The sequence below is a fragment of the Taeniopygia guttata genome, chromosome 5 (genome assembly GCF_048771995.1).
Source record: "Taeniopygia guttata chromosome 5, bTaeGut7.mat, whole genome shotgun sequence".
NCBI classification, from domain to species: Eukaryota; Metazoa; Chordata; class Aves; order Passeriformes; family Estrildidae; genus Taeniopygia; species Taeniopygia guttata.
This window is the reverse complement of record NC_133030.1, coordinates 29,227,393-29,255,194: the sequence shown is the minus strand read 5'-3', so window position 1 is coordinate 29,255,194 and position 27,802 is coordinate 29,227,393. Positions and strand designations below refer to the sequence as shown.

The 27,802-nt window shown below is 34.5% G+C and overlaps 1 protein-coding gene across 4 annotated transcripts in view; it reads left to right on the top strand.

Annotated features, from left to right (window-relative positions):
• Nucleotides 1-27,802, top strand: part of TTBK2 (tau tubulin kinase 2) — a 76,710-nt gene that overhangs the window by 24,496 nt on the left and 24,412 nt on the right. For all 4 annotated transcript variants that reach the window (XM_072930024.1, XM_072930025.1, XM_030275492.4 and 1 more), the window contains 7 exons: nucleotides 1,711-1,858; nucleotides 7,382-7,455; nucleotides 8,460-8,600; nucleotides 9,956-10,060; nucleotides 24,234-24,299; nucleotides 24,866-24,958; nucleotides 25,914-26,039. In XM_072930024.1, the coding sequence (XP_072786125.1) occupies nucleotides 1,828-1,858; nucleotides 7,382-7,455; nucleotides 8,460-8,600; nucleotides 9,956-10,060; nucleotides 24,234-24,299; nucleotides 24,866-24,958; nucleotides 25,914-26,039 (636 nt within the window). In that variant the 5' untranslated portion in view covers nucleotides 1,711-1,827. The remainder of the gene's footprint in view (nucleotides 1-1,710; nucleotides 1,859-7,381; nucleotides 7,456-8,459; nucleotides 8,601-9,955; nucleotides 10,061-24,233; nucleotides 24,300-24,865; nucleotides 24,959-25,913; nucleotides 26,040-27,802) is intronic.

The following is a 27,802-nucleotide window of genomic DNA, read 5'->3' as shown; positions in this document are numbered from 1 at the left end:
GGAACAGGGATGGGCTGCCCAAGATTACCATGGAAATGTTGCCTCTGTGTGATGAATATATGGGAAAGCCAGAGCTCAGCTGGCAGTTGTGACTGGTGAAGGATGTGAAAAGCAACAAGAAAAGCTTCTATAGGGATGTTGGCAGCAAGAAAAAAACGAAGGAAAATACAGACTCATTATTGAATGTGTGGGACTCAGTGACAACGGACGTGGAAAGTATTTTTTTCTACAATGAAAGAGAGGTTAATTTGTGCCTGGAACTACTGAGTGGTGTAATCACTGGGTGCATGTTAATGATTCTGGTGTACTTTAGCCTAGGATATAAATTGATCTGTTTATTTTGTTGCTGTGGTGGTGATTTTGTTTGTTTTAAATTTCTTTTAAGCACATATGCAGAGAAACAATGCTTTCAAAGGCAGTCTTTTGTGGTCTGGCCATTTCTCAAAGCTGGTAAATGAAGTTAGATGATAAACGTGTCCACATTTGTAAGGGGGTGAGGATGGCTGTGTCACCTCTTTCTTTTTCCTCTCACCTTTTTTACCATGCATTCTCAGTGGTGTGCTTGTACTATGCTTAAAATTCATGTGTTATCTGTTATCTTCTTCTTTATTCATAGAGCCTAGGCTATTTTAAAAAATGTTTTTCCTGCTCAGTCAAATGTCTGATGGTGTTGATTAGGAGACATTCGACTACTTTTCAGAATCTGAAGATAGGTCAGCATATTGCTGCTCTCTAGAACCCTGGAAAGTTTAGATGAAATTTTATACAGTGTAGTCTTATAATGTTAGCAACTGTATGTTTTCAGATGACATTTAGAAAACCATGTTAGTCTTGGTTCTTTTTTTCTCCTTTTCTCTTTTATCAGCTTTAGAATGTTAGCCAGGGGAGGCAATTTGTGAAACAACATTGACATTTTTGATATTGAAAACCAAAGAAGTGTCTGTTCCCCGTGACCACTTAAAGCAGAATGAAAAAAACACCTTTTAATATTTGCTCTGAATGTAGTGCAAACTAATTAGTATGCCATAGCATTCTTTTTACCTCTTTCGTGCACAGATGAAACTTTCAATGCTGCAAGTTTCTTGAGTCTGTCTGTTAATAAGAATTATATTGGTGAATTGTAAGTGAATGTGAGTAACATTTGAGATGTATATTCAAAGATAATCTTAGCCATGTCTAATAATTTATGATTTAGCTGCTGTAAGTCACTCCATATAATAGAAAATACCGTCTCTTTTCAGGAAGTACAAAAACTTGTATAACTTTATATTGTTATTATTCTGTGTACATATTTCTGAAAAGAGAAAAAGGTGGCATATTTGAAAAACGTCACTGTGCATTTGTATTTGAAAATCTCTGGCCTGTGTGTGACTATTTGAGGAAAGACTTTATTCAGCATGCTGATTTTGCCCAGATTCATGCTGGGAATACTACTGCACTCTTCTATTATGCTATATACAATAGTGCAGATGGGGATCAAATGTGTTCTCTTCCAAAATGTGGTTAGCCATACCTTGGTCAATTATTCAGTAGCTATTTTATGTACTGAAGGATATAATTATTATTATTATTAATTATTATTTTCAAATCTATTTGTAATAGAACAGTTTTTGCAGTATGACAGGCAGAACAAAGAAATATTGCTGTTTTATTTTATTTCTTCTCCCCTCTTTAAAATATGTTTTTGTTCTTTCTTTTTCCCCAATACAGTTGAGGAAAATAGGAGGTGGAGGATTTGGAGAAATTTACGATGCACTGGACTTGCTTACTCGGGAAAATGTTGCACTGAAGGTCGAATCAGCTCAGCAGCCAAAGCAAGTGCTGAAAATGGAAGTAGCTGTGTTGAAGAAGCTGCAAGGTAGGGCTGTACCTTGGATATGTGAGAAGTAGAATGTCAATGTATCTTCTTTAAAAAATAATTGTGATTATAATAATATTTTTAGTAAATATTTCCTCTATTCTGCATATCCTTGGTAAATGATTATTAAAAGTGGAATAGCAGCTCTTTCAGATTCTGAAAGTTTTGCTACAGTGAAGCTTTTGTTTGAAATGGGATGATATGAAAAGAAAAAGAACAGCAAAAATAATTCAATTGCTGCAAAAATCTTGGTTCAGATTTACTTTATTCTGAATCCATATCTTCTTTTTGTTTTTTGCTCTAGACTTTGTTGTTATTCTTATTTTTATTTTTTTTCTAAGATTTTTTTTTTCTGTACTAAGTAGCATTGAATATTTGAGGGTCCTTCACATAACATATGTGTTAAGAATATTTTTTTTCTTTGCTTTGCAGGTATTGCTGAGAATTCTAATATTGAAATAGGAAACACTTTAAAAAATCCCCATGAACAAAAGCCCCAACTTTAAAGTACTGTAACTTTTATGAGAGAACTACTGGCACGTAAAATCCTGAAATACTTTCAGGGTTCAGTTCCTTGAACCAGAGTTTGAATAGTCACTCTTTCTGTACCTTTACATACCATTAATGAAGCTATCAATAGAGAGAAATATGTAGTGGCTTCTCTTCATCACTTTTTACAACACAAGGTTACATAAAGGAAGTTTAAACAGTGACTTTTTCTTTAAAAATTATTATTTTTAATCTGGAAGATTTTGAATAATACATGCATTCTTCTCAGCAACCCAAGTTTTCCAAACTCTTACTTTGAATAAAACAAAGTCTGCATGACATATGGTGCTGCCTAATGTGCTGTAAAGGTCACGCTGCAGCAGGAATTGACAGCCTCTATAGATTTAAGAGGGCAAGCATGTCACATGTTATGATGGTAACAAACTGTTCCTACGCTTTTGTCTGTTTCAAGGATTTCACTAAAACATCTAGTATTAAATAGCTGAGCAGAGAGATTTTCTTTGAATGTTAAAGTTTCTGGTCCAGAGATGCATAGCAAATTTCAGTATTGCCAATTGAAAGTTTGGAAAACATTTGTCAGGGTTCTTGAAAGAAATTATCCTAAAGACAGTGAGTTTTGAAGAACAAAATACTTTGTTACTCCTGGTGTTTTTAAGCATTCAGAATTATTTTTTCAAGAGCTTGTGTTTTTTTTTTTTTTTCTGCACACATGAGCTTGATTCTATTTTACAAAACCCAGAGTCTTTAAAGTGGTATAGCTGAAACAACTAAATGATAAGGAAATTAACAGAGGTGAAAGAAAACACTGCAATTTGGTAGCACTATAGTGCCAATGCATTTATGAAAACATGACCTTATATAGCACTGTGTAACTGGAGTGCATTTTAACTTTCTACTGTAAATTACAGTATGGTGGAATTTCAGTTAAGATATTAGAAAAGGAATTTTTTCTGAATCAAAACTTTTTATATTTTGAAATACTTCTGGAAAAAAAAATGGATAAAATAATAAAATACTTATGTGTGAAAATTTACCATAGGGCCTTACAGAAGTTCTGCTATCAGAGAAATAGTTAGGAAACTATAATTCCAAGCAGCCCAAGTCTTCCTGCAGAAGAGTCTTTGGTTCTATTGAATCATGGGAAACGTTTAGATAAAAAGAACAGAACAATGAAACATATGAACAGCAGATCCACTGAGACAAATAGTCCACAAAATATATAATCCAAATAAATATTTCTGTTACTTATTTTCTCAGTATTATTTCTCTGAGCAAATAATCAATAGAAACTTTTGTGTAACCAGATAACTGAAAACCAGATTTTATACAATATCTTTAGAAAGAAGACTTTTGACAATCTTTCTTGTGAGAAACCAATCTAAATATATTATTCCTTGCATTTTCTATCATGTTGCTGTTTTGCACCAAAAAAAAAAAAAAAAATTGGTGGTGATAGTAAAATCAGAGGTGACCTCTATTGCTTTTGTGGAAGTTTACACTTAATACTGTTACTGCTCTGATTTTAGACAGGGAATGTTGTAGGTGATCAGTAAAGGGAAGACAGTGAAGAGATGGGTCAAGTGAACCTTTTGCATATATTATGATTTATAATTTGCACAGATAAATACTTTAGTTTTACATGCAGCTTTTTTTATCCATACTTGGAAGGTTTTTTTATTAAATAAGGTTATGGTAGAAACCATTTTATGTTTTACAGGCAATCTTTGCTCCTAGGAGCCATTTGCATGAATTTCTTTACCTTCACAAGTTTTGTTATGGAAGAGCTAAAAATTTGAAGCATAGGGAAAATGAAGAAAAGTGGATGAGAATGGGGAATAGAAAACAACTTTATAATTGCTTCTTAGAGATTTTTTATCATTATTTGTAAATTATTCTTTTATAATTTAGAAATTAGTCTTATTTTTGACAATTTTTTTCTTTCATGGAGATTCAGACCAGGTGGTATTGTGAACAGTTCTTTTAGGATATTTTTATAACAACTTTGTATTATCATGCACCCTCTGAGACCAACTTTTATCTTGTTCTTCTATCCCTTTTTGGTGTGTGTGTATGTATGTATGCGTATATATATAATTACTCTCCTTTTCCCAAAGGGCTTAGGTTCTGTTCTTGCAAGGTGTTCTAGTTACATTTGGTATAGGGAAGAAGGAAGAGAATTGTAATGAAAATACTTTTTATTTCAAATATTTGAAAAGTTTCCTCTGTTAGTAATGAAAGACAATGAGCTTGCAGTGTTAGTGAAGATCTTTTTAATGTGTGGATCCGATTTTTAAAAGATATTGCTCAATTTGTGGAATATTATAAAGAAACAGGCTTTTAGAAGAGAATAAATGAATAGGTATGTTCTTCTAGTCTATACTAGGCCTAGGCACATTCTCAGGGTTATAAATCTGCTTTTGATTGTATACGTATTATTAGAACCTTATTTCACAGAAACTGTGAAACTGATATAAGAATAGCTGTTGGCAGAAATGTAGGGATGCAGTATTTCTTACCATTCTTTACTTTCAGAAACTTTTGAAATGAAAACAGTATGGTCATTACTGCAGGGGTAAAATGAGTAATAACTATATGGTATAATGAAGTATATAAAAGTAGTAACTTTGTATATAGTGCAGTGACTAATGAAAAACTTCAAAGAAGTTCTTTTTGAGCTAGCAAAACATGCTGGAATATGTGAGTAATTATATGAATTCTCTCTTAATTATGAAGGAGGACTAGGCTCACTGATACGGCCATTTATTACAGCTTAGTCATCAATTGCATCTTAATTTTTTTCTCCCTGCTGTCTCCTAATTATTGTTGCAGAATATTGTTTAACTCTTTAAGTTCCTTATTTTTGCTTTTTTTGAAAGAAAGAAATCTGCTGCAACAGATGGTTGTTTTGTTTAACCATGTTGTTGGGCCATCTGTTCCCACAGTCAGATGGGAGAAGACAGATTTATCACATCTCACTCAGTGAGAGTGAGACTCACTCGGTTTCTGTCTCACACAACCTTACAGACTTCTCCCTCACTCATTTACAGCTCTGGAGCGTAATTTAGTGATGGGCTGTGTCTGGTGTAGGCTGTAAACTGCTGTAGTGCTACACTGCAGCAACCTGAGGAATGGCACATAGGCTTAGCACCCTCCCTAGGAGATTTTTCAAGGGCAGAGTTGTTCCCTGCAACCTATTAACATCATCTTCTCACCCTGCAGCTCAGCAGAGTAGCTCACAGGTGTAAGAAAATACTGTTATCCTGCAGAGAAAAAGGCTGTAGTAGGTGTGTGTAGCCCCACTAGAGTGGTGGAGGATCATTCTGTTTGAATAAGGTATTCAGGCTCTAGTTCTGTCCTTCCTCTTTCCTCAATTTTATATAAAAGTTTCTAGGGAATTTACCACACAAACTGAGTTGGTGCTCCAGTCAAAATGGGACTTCTCTGACTAAACTGAGTTTTAGACATTTACTGAATTTGTCAGATAAAATCTGACTAATATGTGTTTCTCTGAAGATGTTCCTTCAAAATACCCACAAGTGGCTGTAAAATTAATCATAAATATTTGAGATGAGACTTCAGTAGTGGAAACTGCAGCAATGAATATGCAAAATTTCATCTTGATAAATTTGCTATTAATCCTTTTTCTTCATAAAATTATACTGTCTATGATATTGCCTGTCTTACTTGAACAAATGGAGGGAAGGAAAAAATGCAGGAAAAACAATGATGCTTAAAGTTTAGCACTTATATATTTTGAAAATGTAGAGATTTCTTTTAAAATAAATTATTTTGATGAATCCTGTAAGATTTTCTTTGTTTAAAAGGACCTACCTATCTGTTTTAATTGGATGTGGCAGGCAGCTTCCTGAGGAAGCAAGAAACAGGCAACCACTTTTCTGTGAAGTGAATTGAAAATATATAGAAGATGGAGGGTCAAGTTTTAGAGCTTTGATGGAGCTACAAGTGCAGCACTAGCAAAAAGTCTCCTCAGATCGGCAGCTAGACATTAAAGTGTTTTGAAAACAGTAATGAGTGGCGTGCTTTGGGATTATGACATTCTTGTAATCCTATGGGTAAAGAAATTCATTATAGAAATATTAGGTGACAAATTTTATACATCTGTAGCAACCAGTTGAGATCATCAGCTTTTTGTTGGCTGTAGCTTCCATTGGTGTGAGAAAGGAAGGTAAATGGCGTGAGGAGCTTGAACCCTGCAGTTCCCTGTTCTGTCATAGAATGGGACAGAGTGGGATCATAAGGGGTCCCAGCTTTTCTCCAAGTCAATGAACACTGGTACCAAAATGACAAGAGGTTTTCCCATTCTGTTTCCAGCTGCAGCCTTTGGCTTGCCTTTTTCTCTATATTTACCTGGGGAATATACTGCTTTGATTTACAACCGTAGGATAGTAAGGAGATTATTTCTGACCTGTCTTCTCCACAGTTTGCTTCTAGGACAGGAGGAGGCTTTAAAGAAAATCAGCTTAAACAAAAATCTGATACTTTTCTTTTTGTTTCATTATACCTGAACTGAAATTATTTTTTGTAGCTAAGCAGCAAGGATTGTGTTCCAGAGAATTATAATATTAAATTGGATTAGTTGAATTACATTTTCTACATTTTTTTAGTATAAAATATAACTCACAAGTAATACTACTGTTTTCTTTCATCATGGCATCCGCGGCTTGTAGAAAAGAAGAATATTGGCTAGGAATATTGTCTATTACAAACCATTAGCTTTGTAAGAAAATAACCTTTTCCAATCTGAAATGCCTCAAATTTGTGGACATTTAAGCATATTGTCATGTATGTTTTCTTATGGAAGAGTGAGAGCTGTGGTTATGGGAGAAAGCTTCTCTTTAATTGCAGGTAGAACTGACTGTGGTTTTATTGCTGTTTAACTGCATGGGGCTTAGTTTATTATTTTACAGATTTTCCAGTAATTTCCTAGGTATTTACAGGAGTAAACCACAAAAATCTAATTATTATTGGCTAATTTGCTTCTTTTTCTCTTAGGAAAAGATCATGTCTGTAGATTCATAGGATGTGGACGGAATGACAGATTTAACTATGTGGTCATGCAGTTGCAGGTTAGTGTATCAAAGCACTCAATGTTTGCTTGTGTGGTTAGGTTTGTTAGTCAAGTGTATATGAAAATACCAGTAAGATTTTAGGGGATGCTAAACAAGCAAACAAAAAAACTCCAAAGATTACAATTGCATTGTAAGTGAATGTAAATTGGGCATATCCTTATATCTTTTTTCTTTTGTATCTTTTCCATAATTCTCTTAAAAAGGAGAAAGCTTGCATCCTGAGAAGACTGGAAGAGTGAACTCTGATGTCTTCTGAGATATTTTACATTCCTTTTAAGTCTTCACTTGACAATAGTCTAAAATGTATTATATTAGTCTCTGCAATTTGTTGGCTTTTTTTATAAAAGTGGAAATTATCCTATGCAAGTAAAAGAAACCACTTCATTTTACTAGAAGACCTGTTCATTTAAAAAGGGATAAAATAGATGGTTAGCACTTAGAGTTATGGGATTAATGTCCTTTGTCTTCCTGGTGAATATGAATATTGAAAAAAGTGTGTTCTAGTTCCTATTGTTGTTTGTTATTTTAGAAGAATCACAGTTCTGTGATGTCATGGGGTTGCACTTCCTACATAATATATTTTTCATCTGTTTGATATAATGTGTAATTAAATTTCTTACTTTTCCTTAAAGAAGTGAGTGTGAAGAAGTCTTCATGAGCATTTTCTCAGTGGCCTTATTTTGGATGTGACAAAAATACAATTTTAAATAATAGTGTTTGTACTGGTCTTCTAATAGGGATTAGTTTGTTCCATGTTTTTAGGAATTGAAAGGTACTAAATTTGTATTTTCAAAAACAAATTCTAAATTCAGTGTTGGAGATACTTCTGGACATACAGTCATTACATTTAGGTGAGATGTGTTACCCTTGAGTGTGAAAATAGGTATTGAGAGTATTTAATGGTTAATCGTGAATAGCTAAAGAAGAAGTAGGAAGCTTTTACAGTCTGTGAATCTTGGTATTAGTATTTTTTAATGAAAATGTCCTTTTAACTTTATCAGGGTCGGAACTTAGCAGACCTGCGTCGTAGCCAATCTCGAGGGACATTCACCATTAGTACCACTCTGCGGCTTGGAAAGCAGATTTTGGAATCTATTGAAAGTATTCATTCTGTGGGATTCCTGCACAGGGACATAAAACCAGTAAGTCTGCCCATGAAATCAAAACAGGGAAGTAAGATGTGGTCATTAGATGGCTGCATAAGTTAGAAGAGCTTCTATACGAGATGCTAAAATGCAAAAATGAGAAGGGATGGAAAACTGAATGTTTAGTCATAAGATAGGGCAGATTTTTTTCTATTAATTAATGTTGGATTGCAACAAGAGTAACTTAGGTGTTTTTTAGTCTTTGTCTCCAGTTTAGGCCTCCTTGCAATTTGCTATAGCTAAAACTTCCAACCCTTATCTTTAGCATCATGTAACCAAGAGTATTAGCCATGAGATATGACATAATGTGCTTGACTAATGGCAATTAATATTGTCATATAATAAATCTAAAAGAATAGATACTAACTGTAGAGTATTTATAAGTCATTCAATAGCAATTTTTCTGTATTTAATATATTTTTAACAAACAAGAAAATGAAAGACATGAGACATGTATGAGAAAACTGTTTTTTATTGTGAAATTCGTTTTGGATCTATTGTTAGTTGGTTAATATGAGAAGAGTTCCTTCCTGATAGTATCATGCTTTTGTTCTTCCTATTTTCTATTTTTCTTTGAATTTATTCCTGAAATTCAATCGCCTATTTTTAATATTGCTCTGTATGACAAATATCATTAGAACTCCGAACTGTCCGAATTTGTAAATGAGGAAAAAATATGCAAATATTTGTGTTTTGAATAGATGCAAATATGGTTTGTTATATCTGACATATATTGTTAAGTTTCCTGTCAGCTGAATAATGATTACATAAAACTCACATAAAAGCATCCTACTGCTGCAGGATGCACTGTTGCAAGTTTCTGTACATTAGGAAAATTTCATTTGCATCACTTCTTCCTGGCAACTTTTTGTAAAACTTGACCCATCCCCATTTAAGCCTTCATTTAATAGGAAAAGGGAATAGAGGCAGTGAGTGTCAATTGAAATTGATGTGAAAAATTTAGCTGGAGCTAACTGTGCTTTGTGCTGAACTCAAATCTTGAAATCCTTGGTTATTTTTCTTGTGGCCAACTAGTCAACACTGAAATTCTGTGAGTAGGTGACTGGATTGGAAAATTCTTGCTAAAAATTAATATATTCTACATGATAAAGTAAGATGACAATCTCTTTGGACAATATATGCCACTGTTCAGATGTGCTAAGTTGGATGCCTGTTTCTCTAAACAATGTTTTCTTCAAATGTATTGGGAATTCAGTAGAAGTGAAAACATGGAAGGAAGGATAGAGAAATATAATATGAATTTTCTGGTTGCGTTGTTGCATTCATATGTGAACATATTGACACCGATGTGTATTCATCTATTATCTGTCTGTATTTCTTTTTCTTCCTAGTCAAACTTTGCAATGGGACGTTTTCCAAGCACCTGTAGGAAGTGTTTTATGCTGGATTTCGGCTTAGCACGGCAATTTACCAACTCGTGTGGAGATGTCAGACCAGTAAGATTTTTTTTACAGTTGAAACCCAAATTCTTGAATGTGGTAGTATGCTGTCTTTTCTTCTGGAGAAGTGTGGGAGTTTCATTGAACTGGTAACTATTGTAAGCTTGACAAACACCATCCCAGATCAGAAATATCATGTGATTTATTAATTATGCTTAAAAATTGGCAGTAGGGAATGAGTCAGATTTCTGGTTTTTGTCTTGAGACAGAGGTGTACATCTAAGATATTTTGTTATAATCTGTCATTTGGTTTGGAATATCAAGTGATGAATAGGTCTTCGTTAAATATCAGAAGAATATACCAGAGCTGAATTTCACTTGCTGTTTTATATTGCATTAAAAAAAAAAACCCCAAAACCCAACAACAGCAAAAAACTGAGGAGAAAATGTAAAATCCGACACTGAAGTGGATACATATAATCTGAAGGAGAATGTTTGCATAACTAAAACAGTGATAGGACATTAATTATATACTATAAGAGGACATAAAATAGTGTAGTTGTTGTATTGCCAATGCAATGCAATCTGAAGAAGATTGTAGATAAAAGCATATGAATGAAGAAATTACAATTTTAGGCAAGCAGAGCTTCCCTAATTCACAGGTGGGCAGTTAGTTTTGTTAATTTCGAAGTTTGAAAATGAGCAAGACAGTGTCATTGTACATGATTGTGTTTAAAAGAATCATTTTCTTTATTAAGTTAGTTTAGTTTACATTTTGATGGGAACACTACATAATGTAGTAGTCAATATTGTATAGCGTATTTATAAATATGATGCAAATTGAGTGGTAGAAGCCATCTTGATTTCAGGATTTTCACTCTTATTTTGTCTAAGAAGTTGGAAAGTGTCAGATTTTTGTGTGCAGATTATGAGGCATGTGAATTAGTAAGGTAAATTAGTGGGGTTCTGCTGTACTCTATTCCTTCAGCTGTAATGCTGGACACTGCAATGAAAGCAAAGAGCAGGTGAGACCAACAGTGCCTGCTGCTGTTGGAAAGTTGAGATAAACATTTTAAGTAGTTTTATTTATTTTTTGCATTTCTCAGTGTTCTTGTTGTGTTCTGTATGTTTGGCTGCTTTTGATGTTTTTTGAACTGACCTTTAATTTCAAAGAGAAAATAATTCCGAAGATTGTCTCTACATACACAAAAAAGGTAACACTTCCAAAAAAATAAATGGTAATAGAAAACTCAGTATTTTTGATATTCTTTCTTTTGTAAAAACTACATCTCACCTTTTGTTTTTCATTGCAGTGCCCTACTGCGTAACTGAAGTAGTTCTTCAATTGAAATTGCTTAGAAGTTTTTGACACTGCACTGCACTGTAGAGTGCAGTGATGGTAGGGAAAAAGATAGTGGTTTTGTTTGTATGCAAATGATTAGTTAGTTAGAAATGGTTCTTGGATAGCAAGCAGCCAAACTGTTGGCCTTCTTACTAATAGTATTTATTCATATTTTCACTAAATGTTCTGTGTGCTTCTCCTTAAGGCTGTCCTTCTAAGCTTCATTAGCTTCCTTCTGCAGATACTGCACATAATGCAGGACAATGTAAAAGCATGTTCTCCAAAAGCATAATACTCTTTTCATAAAAACATATTCCATAGTTAAGGTTGGCTTGTTGACTATTAGCTTTTTATAATCCTAGTTTTGCTTTCTCTGTTTATTTGTCTTTATCTCAAACCAGGAGGTTTCTGGCTTTTACCCCATCTTGCTGTTAGGGAGTGGGTTGGAGGCTGGATGGGCCTTGGTTGCTGGCTGGGGTTAAGCCACAACAGGCTGTTGTTAGTCGTTTGTTATAGACAGGTTTGGAGGGAGGATTTCTTGTTGTCAGTTAATTCTCTTCCTGAAGAGTTATGGAGTCTCCTTAGACTTCTTATCTGAAGGAATGGTCAAGGCAGAGAACTTAGAAGAAGAAATCCCTTCCTGAAGATGATCCAAACTAATTCCATGCCATTTTTCTGTACTGAAGGATCCCCCAGAGTTGCCTGTCCTGTCCAAGGATATCTCAGTGTTGTTTTCAGAGATGTTGTTCATCTTTGTACTACCCATCTTAATGTCAGACTCTGTGGTGATTGAGCAATGTTAAAACTATTCTGCTAGGGAGTCCGTTCAGCTGTACCTACTTCTATATAAATACTGTTTTGAAAAATGCATATTTAATATAAAAAGCTTTTCACAAAGTAATGTTTAAAGAAAAAAAGATTTTCGACACTCACAGTGCTTACTGTGTTTTTCATTGCATTTTGGAATGTCACATATGGACTATCTGTATAAAGAACTGAAGGGCCAGCATTGTGAGCCCATTTCACTGTTTTTTTTTCTTCCTTGGGTTTTCCATTAGCAAAATTTTGCACCCTTGGATTAGGTTGTCTACAATCACCTTTGGCTTGCAGTAGCCAGATGACAGTAAAACTGATTTTGAAAGGAAAAGAAGTGAGGGACATATATTGTAATTTATCCACCAAGAATAAGACAGAATCTAAATAATTGCTTCTTTAAGTGTTAATGCCACCTTTATTCTCACATTTTTGTAGCCATCAGAGTCCCTTCTTCATGAAAGGCTTAAGCTTTTGAAGTCAGTAAGCAGCAGCAGTCTTCATGTGAACTACTGCTGCAGGATGCACTGATTTTTATGTAACTGAGGGTCACAATTCAGAAGGGAAACAGACATCTCTTGGGAATCATCAGTTGGGTTTTCTTCATAGATTAACTTGGGGGCCAAGACAATGATTAATTGTTTGGGGCATCCATTCTGTCTGACCCAAGCTTTCAATAACAAGAATGGCATGGAGTTAAAGAGTGGAGGAGCTCAGTGAGCTTTTAAAAGTGCATATGAATTGCTGTAAACATAGAAATATGTTTTGTATTTGTAAAACCTAGTATCAATTTTCTTCTTTATTCTTCCCTGGTACTTCTGTCATTGCCTGTTTTGCTTTTTAACAGAATCTTTTCACACACTGCAGCTGAAATAGCCTTTTATAGCCTCTCTCTAGAACTGCAGAATTTCCTCATCCAGCAATATCAGAACTTTTTGTCAGAAAAAAGTGAAATAATACATCTCCAGGATACTGTAGCTGTCTTTTTTCTCTTTCCTCCTCTTCCTTAGGGAATTCAGTACCCTAAGCTTATTTTTACACATCCACTGTGTAGGTAGTAATCTGTTGTAAGGCTGGTGAAAAGGGATAAAATTGGTTATAAATGTAATACAACTGTTAGAAAAAGACTAGTCCTTTTTGGTATTCTAATCATTATTGGGACTGTATTTTCAAATTTAGCTTTTTCCTTACAGGAAAATATTGTCCTTCTTAATAAAGAGGAGTAAAAGATCATTTCAGGAAATTACAGGAAGGAGTATTTTGAGGGGCAATTTTATGTAATGAAAATGTGTTCAAGCTTTATCAGTCTGCCTCAGTGTCTGAGCATACTGTCAAAAGGAAATGCCTTTATTGCTCATCTGAAGGATCCAGGAGTTTTACATTCTCTTAGGTTATTTAGTTAGCAGAGACCGTTTCCCACTTGTTCCAGATATTAGCCTTAAAATTAATTTGGTATAGTTGCAGTTTTCTTCTTGTAGCATCATTTTACTACAGTGGTCTATGTGAATTTTCAAAATTGAAAGAAAAATGTAGAGCATAAAGCAAAAACAGGGCTTTGCACACTTTTTCATGCTGCAGATAATTATCTCTCAGAATTACTACTGCAAAATAAAATATTTTTAACTGCTAATTTTGACATAGATTAATTTTACCAAAGTTGCCCTGTCTTCCAGCTGTCTGAATGACTATGAATGTGAGGAGCTGACTTCAGGGAGACAGGGATATGTCTGTTGTATTCAGAAATAAGATATTTGTAAAATGTATAAACATGTTGAAGAGAGTAGTGAAGAGTTGAAGTTTATTAAGTTGTATGATCTGATGCTATTACCCGACTAAAATTTAAAAATCAGAAACAAACATTTATTGCTTTTTGTATGTGAAATATGAATGAAAGGTAATGGCTTCTGATACTAAATTCTACATGGTGGGGACAATACTAGCATGTAGGTATTTGGGGTACATGTAGAATTAAATTATAGAATGGAGGTTGATAAGGAACTACTACTTGGTGGGAGGAGCCTTCTCTGGGGATAGAAAAGATCAGAAGAGAGAAAATTGAGTGTAGGAGGAACAAAAATTGCTGGGGATGGTGTAGGGTGTTAAAAGAAGGAAGGATGAAGCACAGGCGAGCAAATAAATTGTTGGAGAGAGGAAGCCAATAAATGAATTAATGGTGTAGATAAGAATTGATTACTGAAAAGCAGGGTAATTAGAATTTAATTTTAGGGATACTCTAATCATCAAGCAAATACATTTAGCAGGATGCAAATTTAGTATGAGATTCATAGTCTGGTGTTTATTGCTTTTTGAGGGTGTAGTACCTAACATTTTGTTTGCTATTGTCTTAGAGATAGCTGAAGTAAGTACTAGCATATTTTTGTTTTTTAATGGAGACAAAGTATAAATGATTCTTTTTGCATGTAAACCTAACTTCATACAGCCATCAATTTCCATGTCTGTGTTTACATGCTGAAAATAGAAAGTGAGGGTGTCAGCTGTGGTACAGAAATAGAAAACCTTGAGGGACAAAATGCAAAGGACATTTGCATTCTTAGCATCATCAGTACTGCAGCCAGCTCTTAGGCAGTTGTCATCACTCCTGTTTTAAAGGGAACCTTAACCACAACTGTTTTCTGAGGTACTATTAAATTTGATACAAAGAAAGCAAAATAAAAGAATAAGCTATTAGTCTTTGCTTTTAGAAAGATTGACCTTTAAAAAAGAATTTTAAGTCATAGTTCTTTAAAAATCCATACATTCAACCACCTTGTATTATCACACACCTTAAGTTTTGTGGTCTTTTATTTTTGTGGATTGCAAATTATAAATAACTGAATTTTATTTGTTTTACAAAGAAGATAGTATAACATATTTGCAAGCTGAGGTCAAAAAGCTAGGGAGTAACAGAATTAAAACCCTATCCATAAGAAGATGGCATTTAGATAAAACCTTTTAATCTAAAACATCAGTGGTTTTGTACTTGGTATACAGGTCTTACTTACTGGCAGCCTAAAGAATTGTTCAGATTAACAGCCAGTCCCCTGAATCTGATGGCTTGGACTCAGCAAAGATAGTTGAAGGAAAAAAGTCCTTTTTGCCCAATTTGGTATTTAGTTTGGAATGTGGGATTCCGTTATTGAAAGTATTGTGACTACTGTGTTGAAATGTATTCAGAGGAGAATATTTTATTTGTGAAATTGTTGTATTTTTGATAAATAAGACTTTTCAGGTCAAGGGGAGAGCTACCCTATGACTTCATCCCCCACCTTTCTCCTGCTCTTCCCAGTGACTACATTTTAGTTCATTCTTCAGTGGTTATTGAAATAAAATTAAAAGCTTCATCAGAATTCTCATGGTCATAGGATATTTTAGTATGACCTTAATTCAAGTGCCTATATTTATTTGAAAACACATAAAAAAAAAAATTACATTATTTTAACATTAATTACTTTTAAATTATTTTACAGTATTTACTTCCTCTGAACATTAACAGAAATATTCAAATCCAAAGGTGACAGAGGATCCACCAAAATTTTCTGAGGCACTACACATGCACTTTACTGGTGACCTGTCAGTAACAAAAATTGTCTTTGAGGTTTGCTAAAGGAGATACACCAGCTGCTGTACAGTCTGACCCTTAGAAAAATGCTGTGAAAGCAATTGCGAATGCAAATGTCTAGATTTTTTATTGTCTAGGGAAGCAGTGACAAATCTGTTCACATCAAACGGTGCATGTGTTATTCTGTATCAGGTGTTTCTGTTCAAATCAGTGCTGTTTGCCTTTCATCAGTGCCCTCAGGTTCTGAGGATTTTCCAGCAAATGAGGTTTTATCTTCAAGTTTCACTTTAAGGTACAGATGGTGTCCTAGAAATGTAATACAAGAAGCTGAATACTTTAAGGAAACAAGCAAACACAAAACCAAAACAAAGAACCAATAAAATGATGGACTATCCCCCCAAGAAACAAATAAACAATGCAAAACAATCCTGCACAGAATACTTCACAAAAATGTATTAGTAGATAAAAAAGCAGCGTATTATATACATTTTGAAAGCTTTGGAAATCTATTGTACTTCAATTACATACAGGGAAAGAAGGTATAAATTTCTTATGTATTGGAATTTTCATTTGGTTTTTTACTTGTGAAAATTTGGGAATGGTTATGCATTTGAAATGCATGGGTGTTTCTTCTAGCAAGATTCTAGATTATCTAGATTGCTGTGGAAGTCTAGAGAATACTTCCATGTTATTCTGCCTTAGCTCCTGTCATCTTGGCAGAAGAATTGCAGGTTGTTAATTTCTGTATTTGGAAGATAACATTATTTTTATGGTGCTGAAATAGTGGAAGCTATATCCATTAAATGCTTTTTATGATGGGGAGAAGGAGACAGATAGTTTTAAGAACTAAAGGAGAGATAGTGAAGCTACACTGTTGTAAACAAAATGATCGCTGCAACTCTTTTGTCTTCTTTAAAGGCCGTTTGGACCCATGGACTGCTTAAAGTTCTCAATCTCCTTTTCAAGTAAATACTATTATAGCAAACATTGATACAACTTTAAGAAATAAGACTCAGAAGTGGTCCACAGATAGTGTTGACTAAAACCAGTGTAGGTTTTTTTGTTTGCCCCAGTGCTCTTCATGATTTAGAATTGTGCTGGTAACTACTGAGTAATCCCTTGACTGTGTGAATTTATTATAAATAAGAATCCGTATACTGGAAGTTGTTCAAGAATAGTTACTGAACATGGCATTCAGAATAAAATTTGGAATAAAATGAGACCACCAATTAAATTTAAATGATTAGCAGCACCTCAGTTATCTGCAGAAAATTGTGAAATTTATCTGGTTCTGGTTGCAGTTAAAGAGCTCTAAGATACTGTTTTTTCAGCAGTTCCTTGACACACCTCTGTTTTGAGTGACACAGGTTAAAGCAAAGTCCAAGGACAACTAGGGCATGTGTATGAGTACAGTATTAAATGGCAGTGGATTTCATGGAAAATAATTAAATAGTACAGGAAAGTTCCAGGGAGCTGCTTGATATCTTAGGGCACCGTATCATGAGTATTATAAGTAATTGGCTCAAATATATTCACTGTTCTAAACAGACCTCTCTTCCATACCTGACTAAAACTGTTGAAAGCCCTGTGCTGCAGGGTAATGGTGCATGTCATTTTGTTAAATGCACTGTTCAGTCACTCTTTCATCCTGTTGAGAAGCATTTTGTTGCTGGCATTTCCCTTATGTTATCTCTTCTCAGTAATGGCCTCTCTCAGTGCTGAACAGTACATTACAGAGGGATATGATTAGCTGAGGATTACATGTGTACACCTGAACAAGAAACAGAGTATTTATTTTTCCTCTTTAAATATTTTTCATTTTCTGCAGAGCTTTTTGAAAAACATGTGTTAATAAGTTTCTGTGTAATAGTCCACTGAGGCTTTTACACATTGATGTACTTCAATAAGTTGGCTCTTAAAGTGAATACACCATTAACTTGCAACATAGTTGTTTGGAACAAGACAGTGACAAAAAGTTACTTTTCCTCCTCAGCAATTGCATGTATGTATGCAATGTATAATATATATACAATTATAATGCATGTATAATATATATATATAATTATAATATGTCTAATAAGCTATGTATGATGTATTGGATGCCTCTGCACCAATGCTTACAAAGCAAAGACCTGTCTGTGCTGAAAGTTGGCATTAAAACTTCCCAGCATCAAACGTCTGTAACTGGGCAATCCTAAAATATTTTTTTTAGTTTCTTCATTGTTTGTCTAACAAAGGCATAAAGTATTGAGAAGAAGCACTGAACACATAGAATCATACAATGGTTTGGGTTCAAAGGGACCTTAAAGATCACCTCCTCCCATTCCCATGCCGAGACCAGGTTGCTCAAGGCATATCCAACCTGGGCTTGAACACTTCCAGTGATGGGGCATCTATAGCCTCTCTGGACAATCAGTTCCAGCGCTTCATCACCTTCTGGGAAAAAATTTCTTCCTAGCAAAGAAAAACTATGTCCAATTGTTCATTGTTACCAACTTTCTGCATACATAGGACAGGCATCTTAACCATGTATTTTGAGACCAGCCTTCTTAACAGCCTCTGCTTCTCTTCAGCACTTCATGTGAAGATGCAACAGCTGGGATTGTAAAGCATAAAAAATGCGTAGTGTGTTTGTACTGAACTCTCTGTAAATCAGCAGAAAGGCTGAAAGAAATCATAAGCAAACAAATATTTGAAAAATTTAGTGTGTACATCTTTGAATTTATTTGAATAATGTTGGGTTATAAGCAGTATGCATGAGTTGAAAGAATTATGACAGTCATTTGAGGTTCAATTCTGAATTAGTAATGCTTTTATAGGGTAGAGACAGGCGTTAGTTTAGTGAGGTTGGTGGAGACCTTATTTTCAATAGAGAGATTAAAATAACTGTTAGACTATTGGGTTTCAAAGGTTTTTTAAGTAATACATAGCTGTAATAACACCTACCAATGACAGACCTGTGCAGCTGTAATGGTACAGCAGTGTTACACATACCAGTGTAACATTAATTCTTGTCTGCTAAAACCTCCTTCAAGGGCACAGAGGGAGATTATTAAGGGCGCAAGCTTACAGAGTATATATGTAGCATTTTCAGCATCCACTGAACATGATCCTTGAAAGTTTGGTTGTATTACTGACAAAGTAATGAAGGAAAGCAGTGTTACAGAAACAGACAGACAGTCTTGTATGTAGTAGTACAAGGTGAAAAAGGCAGGTGATGAATTAATGCAAAAGATGAAAAGAAGAGCATTATCAATGGACTTGATGACGAAAATAGAATGGATATATGAATTTCATGGAGTGTGACGTTGTTATGCATTGTTTTGTAACACCTCAGTGGAATAATCTTGGAATTAAATAATTAAACAAAAAATTTAAGAAAATTGTGTGTGGTTATATTTGAGAGGAAGATTTTTTATGACCTAGAGTTTGTGGTTTTGGGGTGAAAAATAGAACCAAATACATGATATCCTGCCTGAAGAAACAGTTTGAATAATAGCTGAGATGAAAAATGATGAAGATAGAATACTTTGTTAAAGTATATTGTTTTTTTCCCCCCTTTCATGTTGTGTGCAGAACACTGATATCATATACAAACAATCATTAAACAACTTATAAATTTAAATGAGACATTCTGAAAAGTGCTTATAGCTGTTCTATATTTTGATTCAGCAGTTTCTTTATTTTCTGTAGAGCTAATAGATGCTCAGGGGAATGGGCTGTAACCGCCTTATAAAAAAAAAGAACAGAAATTATTTTTCTACTGATATTTATGAAAGAAATTATTCTATGAATGGTGAAACTTACATTTTTTTCTATTGTTTTGTGTACTGCTTCCCTTTTGACCTCTAAATTTCTCATTATTTTCAGCTTCATATTACAACTTATCTTTCTGATTAGTACCTAGTTGCACTTTTTGGGACTAGGCTTGTTTTAATCACCAATTTTCATTAAATTTGCAGGATCTGAAAGTCTTTGGGAGCTGTCCTATTTATTTGAAATTAAAAGTTATTGTGGTGGAAAGACAGACGGTTTGGTCCAGTAAAATTTGTTTTTTGGTGAAAATAGAAGCAAATGAAAACCAAACCAGAAACTCTGGTTTCCAATTCTTTCTGAGCTATGGGCTAAATTCTCTGCTGCATTATGAAAAAATACTTTGAATTATTTAAAAGGAAAAAAATGTGTTATTTTATTGTTGTGGTTTAACCTCAGCTGGCAACCAAGTACCACAGAGCCTCTTGCTCATTTCCCCCACCCCACTCCTGCCACTGTGGGACAGGGAAGGGAATTGGAAAGAAGGTACATGTATGTACATTAACTTCCATGAGACTTTTTGTTTTCCATCCATAGTTGAAATAAGCCTGCTACTGAAACAGTCTACTTCTGAATTTATACTCTTTAATATATGGTATTATCATTATATGTAGTAAATTAGATAAATACAAAACATAAAATTAAGGTCTCCATTCTTCAGTCTGCTAAGTGCAGAACAACTGTAAAATTTTTACTTACAGAGATAAATAAAATAATATTCTGCTCTATGGGGAAATTATTTACCAGAGCATATCTGGTTTTTATAGGTAGTCTTCTTCTTACAGTAATCTCTGCTTCAGCTCCTGGAATAAGAGAAAGAAGAAAGATTGTAGGGAGCAAAGCAAACATACACATGACAGATTTATCCAGTGTGATTTTTACTGCAGTAAGTTTAGGTTTGTGACAGACAGTAAGTTGTTACCCTCTTCAGCCCACCAGACTTTGTCTGCTCATAAATCAGCTTTGGAATGACCGTAGTCTAGCTCATGCATCACATTGGCTGAGTACTCCAGATTGAAAACTGAGTAGCTCAGGAGATGTTTTGTGTATCAAATACTGCTGTCTTAGAGATGGTGTTGCTCTTTACAGCACATGCAGTAGGGGATAAATTTTCATTTGTCACATGTCTATTAGAACTCACAATAGTGACATTTAATTGTATTGTTAATTGTTAACTTATCTTGTTACTCAGCTTCTGCTGGAACTAGTTAGCATAGGATCAGACAGCTGTAGAAATCACGTTTGTTTAGGTGTATCTGAGGTCATGTAATGTGTCATACCAACAACTAGTAGGAGATGGGTTGATGGAAAGTTCTGCATGCAAATACTCGGTTATTAGTGTCTGATGTGAATTTTAAGATAGAGCTGAAAGTGTGTTTGAAGAGCTTATATGCAATGAAAATCAATTGAGATTTATAATATATTGTAATGGGAATTGTATTTCAGCTGCTTGATCTTTCCTTACTCAAGCGATCCCTGAAATTTTCACTTGTTTTAAACTGGTGCTAACATGTGCTAGGCATGACATTAGACTGCAAAGTCTATATGTTCAAAAAGGGGAGGATTGGAATATGAATTGTTGAAGATATGAAAAAAGATTTCAAAAAATTGAAACTGTGTGTAGTTCCAATCATGGAAATTGATTTCTGGTGGAATTTGAACTAAGAAATTATCTTTTTTGAGGGAAAATATAAAAAAGGAGAATTCTACCATTAGCACAGGAAAATAGGGGTAACATAGGTGGCTACTTCTCTACCCATCCCCTATGACTTTTGAACCCTACTCTAGGGGCAGCACCACTGGCTTCTCAGTGTAAAACCTAGACACTTGGGAATACTCAGTCATGGCCTGATTGACTGGGAGAGCCATGGTGTGTCTCAGATATAATGTAAGGAGCAGTACTGATTTATTTTTTCATGTTGATTTTCTGGTTTCTGTGACTGCAGTATTAAGTTAATTTTTTGCTTAATTTGCGTATTTTAAGGAGAGTGATTTGCCTCCTCCACAGCTACTCCACAGAAGCAACATTCTTAGGTTTGTAAGCATAGTGTCTCCCAGGAGTCTGAAAGCTGTGTGCTTAGTGGAAATAGTTCACTTTGCTAGGAACTGCCAATTTCCTGCATGTAGATTATCTGAGACATTGCCAAGTGTTTCCAGGGCAGCGACACCTCCAAAAAAACCTGATGTTACATTTAAACAGTAGAAAAATTTTTTAAGTAGAAAAATTCACTGTAGTCTCTGGATCCACTTAATTCATTTGCATGCATCTTCAAAATAAAATTTTTAACTTAAATTTGAAGGATTTAGGATTTTTCTTTGGCTTTTTCTTTGGATTTAGGATTTTTTCTTCACAACATGAGATGTTGTGAGATGCATGAAAAGTTCGGAAGCAGTTTCAGAAGTTATGCAAATGCTCAGAAGTTTGTAACTTCTGTTCTTAATTGGGCAAACTTGATTTGACCTACAGAGCATCACTTATGTCAAGAGAGACATGGTAGAATTATTTTATTATTGTTGTGCAGCATTGTAATACTGCTATTGAATAGTGACCAGCTGCATTTCTAAAAGGTATTTTATTGCATCTTGAAATGTAACAGAATGACATATGCTTTGACTTCCAATTATAGAAACTATAAGGCAAAAGACAGTGAAAGGCTTTAGAAGTCCTTGCTAAGCTCATAGATTGAAACAATATTCTTTTTTTTTTTTTTTTTTTAATTTATTTTTCCTTCCCATCCAGGTGATTCTCAGATAATTGAAATCATGTTAGGGCTGATAAGGATGGCTGTGACTTTAACATTCAAAAGCATTTGAATTGGTACAAATGAATTTCCTCAGAAGGACATTTCTTCCCCGGGACAGAAGTGGAATAGGTCAGATTTTTAGTTTTTGTAAACTGAATGGGATAATTTAGTTATCATATGACACTTCTTAGTATTTTTCTCTTGCTTTGTCCAGCATCCAAAGCATTTCTGTCTTAGTTATCAAGTAGAAGTTGAAGTTGTGATGCTAGAAATGAAAGTGGCATGTCATCCTGGGTTTCATATTTTCCATTATTCTCAGAAGAACAGAAATATTTAACTAAGTAAAACTGAATATAGTCCTTCCTGTTTAACATTCATGCCAGAGGCAAAAGACAGCAAACATTAGGTTTCATCTTCTGAAACTGTATGCTCTTGAGATTTATGGAATTTGTATTTGCAACTATTTTAAAGTTAAGCTCTCAGTGCCCTCCTGAGAGAATACTATTCATTAAACTACATCTTTTTAAAAATTTATCTGTATTTTCATTGTCTTGGCGGTGATCCTATATTCCTCTTAGTTGGATGATTTACCACCAACCTGCAGAACTACTAAGGAGATTTAACTGCTTTTTAAAAAACATTTTCTCCTAAAATTTAGCAGTTCTAAAGCATTTTGAGCTAGTCTTTTTCTAATTACATGGTCCTGTGGAATCTCTACAAGTACAGTCTTATGTTTCAGGGTTAACATTCAGTGTGGAACATTTCAAGGTAATGTTCAGTATAGAATATGATATAAAATTACAGATAAGGCAGAGAGTCAAGTCTGTCCTGCCTGAATGTGAAACATGTTCTGATCACCATTTAAACTATATGATGATGTGCAAAGTCTAAAATCTATGGAATATCATCTGAGTTCCTCTTCATGTTAAGAACATCCTAGAAAATATTCTCTGCCTTAATTAACACTAGTTCAGCTCTCATTGTGCTACTCTAGCAGACTGATTATACAGGTTGTTGAATCCTTTTTTAAATATATTGTTGCATAATCCTGCTGGATTCAATCATTAGATTTATGGATAGTAATGGCAGCTCCTGATTTATTTAAATTATACCTCTGTATAGCATCTGTTGGTGGATAAGAAAAAGTTATACATATATATATGTGTATATATATATTTATATAAGTAGAGAGAGATGAAAGTGTTTTATCTTAAGATATCAATTATATATTGTGATTATCTTTGTTTGTGTATCAAACCAGACTTTTCAATATATTGTGCAAATGTTTTAAAAAATCTTAAGAATTGTCATGAGTCTTGGAAGAGCAGACAGATCACCAGTACCTCTCTGAGTATAAGTCAGAGGTGAGGTAGATGATTCAAACTTCTTATGTTCATTGTTAGAGGAAACAAAAAGAACTATTTATTGGGAAGATAAGACTGCACAAAAGAAAGCAAATTTAATAGTCCTGGCAGTTTTGTCTATATATAATGATTAAGGGAGTAGCATGGATTGGATATCCCTCTTTGGCAAAGTAATACTATCACAGTTACATTTAAAAAAAATCTACTAATTATGACTGTCATCAATTATATAAATCCTTCTGTAATACTTTTATTTGAATAAGAGAAGGATGAGAAAATACATTCTCTGATTATGAGACATCAATTAACTTATGATTACAAGATATTTAGAGCATCAGGGAAGAAATGCCGGTTTTCAGAAACTGCAAAAGAAAGAAATATTTTTAAATTGGTGTCTCTAGTGCAGACTTTGCTATTTATTGGTCAGCCAGTTAGTGCCCACTTGAATTTCTACTGAGAACTTGTAGAAGCACAGTAAACTGAAATAAAATCTCCAAGGAGATATATTGTGGCTCTGTACTCACTTTGTAGCTGCCCAGTTGAGTAGTCAGAGGGTTTATTTCTGACAATGAGTCTCTTTCCTGTTCTCTGACAGCCGCGAGCTGTTGCTGGTTTTCGAGGAACGGTACGATACGCATCAATCAACGCTCATAGAAATAGAGTGAGTATCACGATCTGGATCCAAACCATCTCATGCAGCTGGGAGCAGTCGGTAACACAGTTACCATTCATTCCCGTTTTTGTATTCTTATCTGTACATTTATTATGTAGAAATTATTAGCTATAAATTTTGTGAAAGGATAATGTAATTTACAGTAGTTGAGGATTAAAAAGTTCTTGTACAAATAATAGTGATTCTAATACTTATCTTTGGTGTTCAATTGTATTGCAAGTTAAAAAGTTTAAAAAGTGAAGTTACTGAGTTTTATGAGGTACGTAATGCCCAGTATGTTGTCTTAACATCATACTTGAAAGAAATCTGAATAAACACGAGATTTGCAATGTTATTTTAACACTCTTCAACTTTTATTATATTTCTCTCTATCTTCTGTGGAAATTTACTTGTATGTTTCTCCTTAAAATAGCCACTGGATTTAATTAACTTGTTTTGTAGAGTAGGTTATATTAAATTTTATATAATAACTTAAGTTTCAAGCAGTAAAGAACTTACCTTCCCATTTGTTTAGGTATTTGTAATATGCTTTAGAATAATATTTCTTTTTACAGGAAATGGGTCGACATGATGACCTCTGGTCTCTCTTCTACATGTTGGTGGAATTTGTGGTTGGACAGCTTCCTTGGAGAAAAATAAAAGATAAGGTAAAGCTAGAGGTGAAACCAGGGCATGAGGGAGGTTTACTTCTGGATTCCAGGGAAATGCTGTGATAAAGATTCCTCTTAGAATCATTCATTAATTTTAATATTACATTTTCCAGTGTTTTCTAGTGTTAGTTCTCGTGACTAGTGTCATGGTATAAAAAGCAATCAAATTTTACTAAGTGTCCTAGGAAGAAAGGAGTTTATACTTCTAATTTGAAATTATTGTAAAGGGCAGAAGTGTATATTTGCCATTTACTTCATTATTCCAGTAACCACTTGAGTACTTTATTTCATCTATCACACACACTTAAAATGTCTAATCTGTTTTGATTATTTGTGAAATAGGTTATTCTTATTTGCTGGAGAACAAAAGTGGATTGGACAATATGCATTAGTGCCTTTAGTCATATGTCATAGGTGAAGTATGCAAAGAAACAATATATAATCAGCCTGTTATTACTTCTTGCAACTTCTTTTGACATCATACTGAAACCAGATTACTCTCTGATGTGGTTTATGTATTGGTCAGTGACAGTGTGGTGTATAGGTAGCATCTCCTTTCTGGTTTTGATTTATGCATCTTACATGACTGAATATACACCAAAAAATGACTGAACTTGACATGATGCAACAAGATATTTAAATCTTTAAAACATACTGTTAGAAAGGGTTGGAGCATTTAGTGACAGCTCTTCTTATCAGTCAGTATTCAAATACAAGCAACACAAACACGGTGTTTTCATATTGAATTTGAAGTTTGTACATTATTTTGCAAATATACTGAGGCCAAAACCAGAATCTCCTATCTTGCTATCTGGTGTAGAATGGCCTTTCTCACTGTCCTTTAGTGAAATGTAGTGGCTAATAGTGTGTTGAATGGCTGTAGCAGAGAATGTGAGTGTGTTGTAACAGAGAATGAAGATGTGCCACTATTTGTTGTGTTACTTACTCCTAGGAGCAAGTGGGCTCCATTAAAGAAAGGTACGAACACAGACTTATGTTGAAACATCTTCCTCAAGAATTCAACGTCTTTCTGGATCACATTTCTAATTTGGATTACTTCACAAAGCCTGATTACCAGGTAAACACTTGTAGTATTTTGTCTTTCTGTTTTATAAAGAAGATAGTTTTATGCTGTTTAATCTTCAATTTACTTTGATTTCATTGTGTAATCTTGGTAGTTATTAGGGTTTGTGCCACCACAAAGTTAATTTAATGACCATTTAGTGCTATGGAAACTCTGTGGTTCAAACATGTTATTTTTTTCCATTTGGGAAGTGTAAGGCTATTAAGTTTCTAAAAACAATTGACACCTGTTTTTCAGTCAGTATTTTGTTAGGATTGGGACCTATCCTACTATCACAGCTTCTAGTACGTGCTCCTTAAATTAATCCTCTCAGGGATTGTCCTTCTGGCAGTTTTCCAGAGTCCGGAACTCAGCACCTACAGCTAGAGCACAACATACACTCATGGTGTGTTTTCAAAACTGAGGTATTGTGTACAGAGATCACAGAAGACCAGTCATTTTCCTTTGTTTAAGAGAACATTGCCTGCTGAAACGGGCAGCCTCTGCTCAGTGGTTAAGGTGGTATGTGCCGAGAGAATATGCTGTAGAACGTGTCTTAACTCACTCACTGTTAACCTAGGATTAAACAATAAAGCAATGCACAACTTTTTCCCAGTTTGTGGAAAGCAGCAGAGGAATGCTCAGGAAAAGCAGGGAGGGAGAGACTTGAGAGTTTTCTCAGCCTTGCACTTCTGAGAAGTTGTACTAATCAAACTGCACACCATGGCAAGCTGTCCCTGTGTGCCTTCCTTCTGGCTCCCAGCAACATGCATTCCTGCTTCCCACTTGCAGGACCTCTGTGCCTCTGTGCCTTTGTTTAACTCCCTAAATCAGTGAAAGCAAACTGAATGAGTTTCTGTTGGTGTTCAAGTGTAATTGGTTCAATTGAATAAATAAAACTGGCTAATTCTGGAATTGTAACTTTGATAAGAGCAACTCCTCTACTTTGCTTGGTAAGATTAACAAAGAAATCAAGATACATAAGAATTGAAATAAGGGCTGAAAATCCCAAGGAATAACTGATTTCCTGTAATAGGTGGATTTCTCTAAATATATTGATATATGATTCCGCACATTTGCAAAACAGATCCATTTTTGTGAACAAATTTGAATGTTAAAAAAAAAAACTTATTACAAACACAAAAAAATGTTCAGTATTCCTGAAAAATAAATACTTTGATTTCTCTTTTCCTCTTCTCCATTGCAAATTTCCGTTAAATTTGTCCTATAGTTTACAATTAAGTGAGGAAAAATTTTCAGTGTTTTTTATGCCTGGTTATAAAGTAATATCAGATTTCTTTTCTAAAGTAAAAAGTACTATTGCAGAAATGTTGATGTTGCATAGAAAAACCTTGATTATAGACTGGTAAATACATTTTACATTACAGCATATAGACAGTCATATTTTTGCAAATCCTTTTTTGTGGTCTGTTTGTGTCTAACACAGCACATGCACTTGGCAATTAACATGCTATCAGGACAGAGTTTTTTCAAGATAGAGAAAGCCCAGTAATTTACAGTCCTGTGGCTATTCATGGAACATTTGCAGTTGTGTAGCTGCAGCCTGAGCCTTACGACACAGGCTTGCTCATGTGCTTTAGACCAGAGCGGGTGGTTTTATTTAGAGCAGTGAGAGTGCTCTTTTACACTCTGGTCTCTCTTAACTTGTGTTGGCAGTGGTGTTATTCCTACCTGTTATATTCTTTGTATTTATGGGTGGGCACTGAGCAAGAATGTATGTATATCCCTGCTTCGAAGAGTTTGCAGTCTAAAACGTT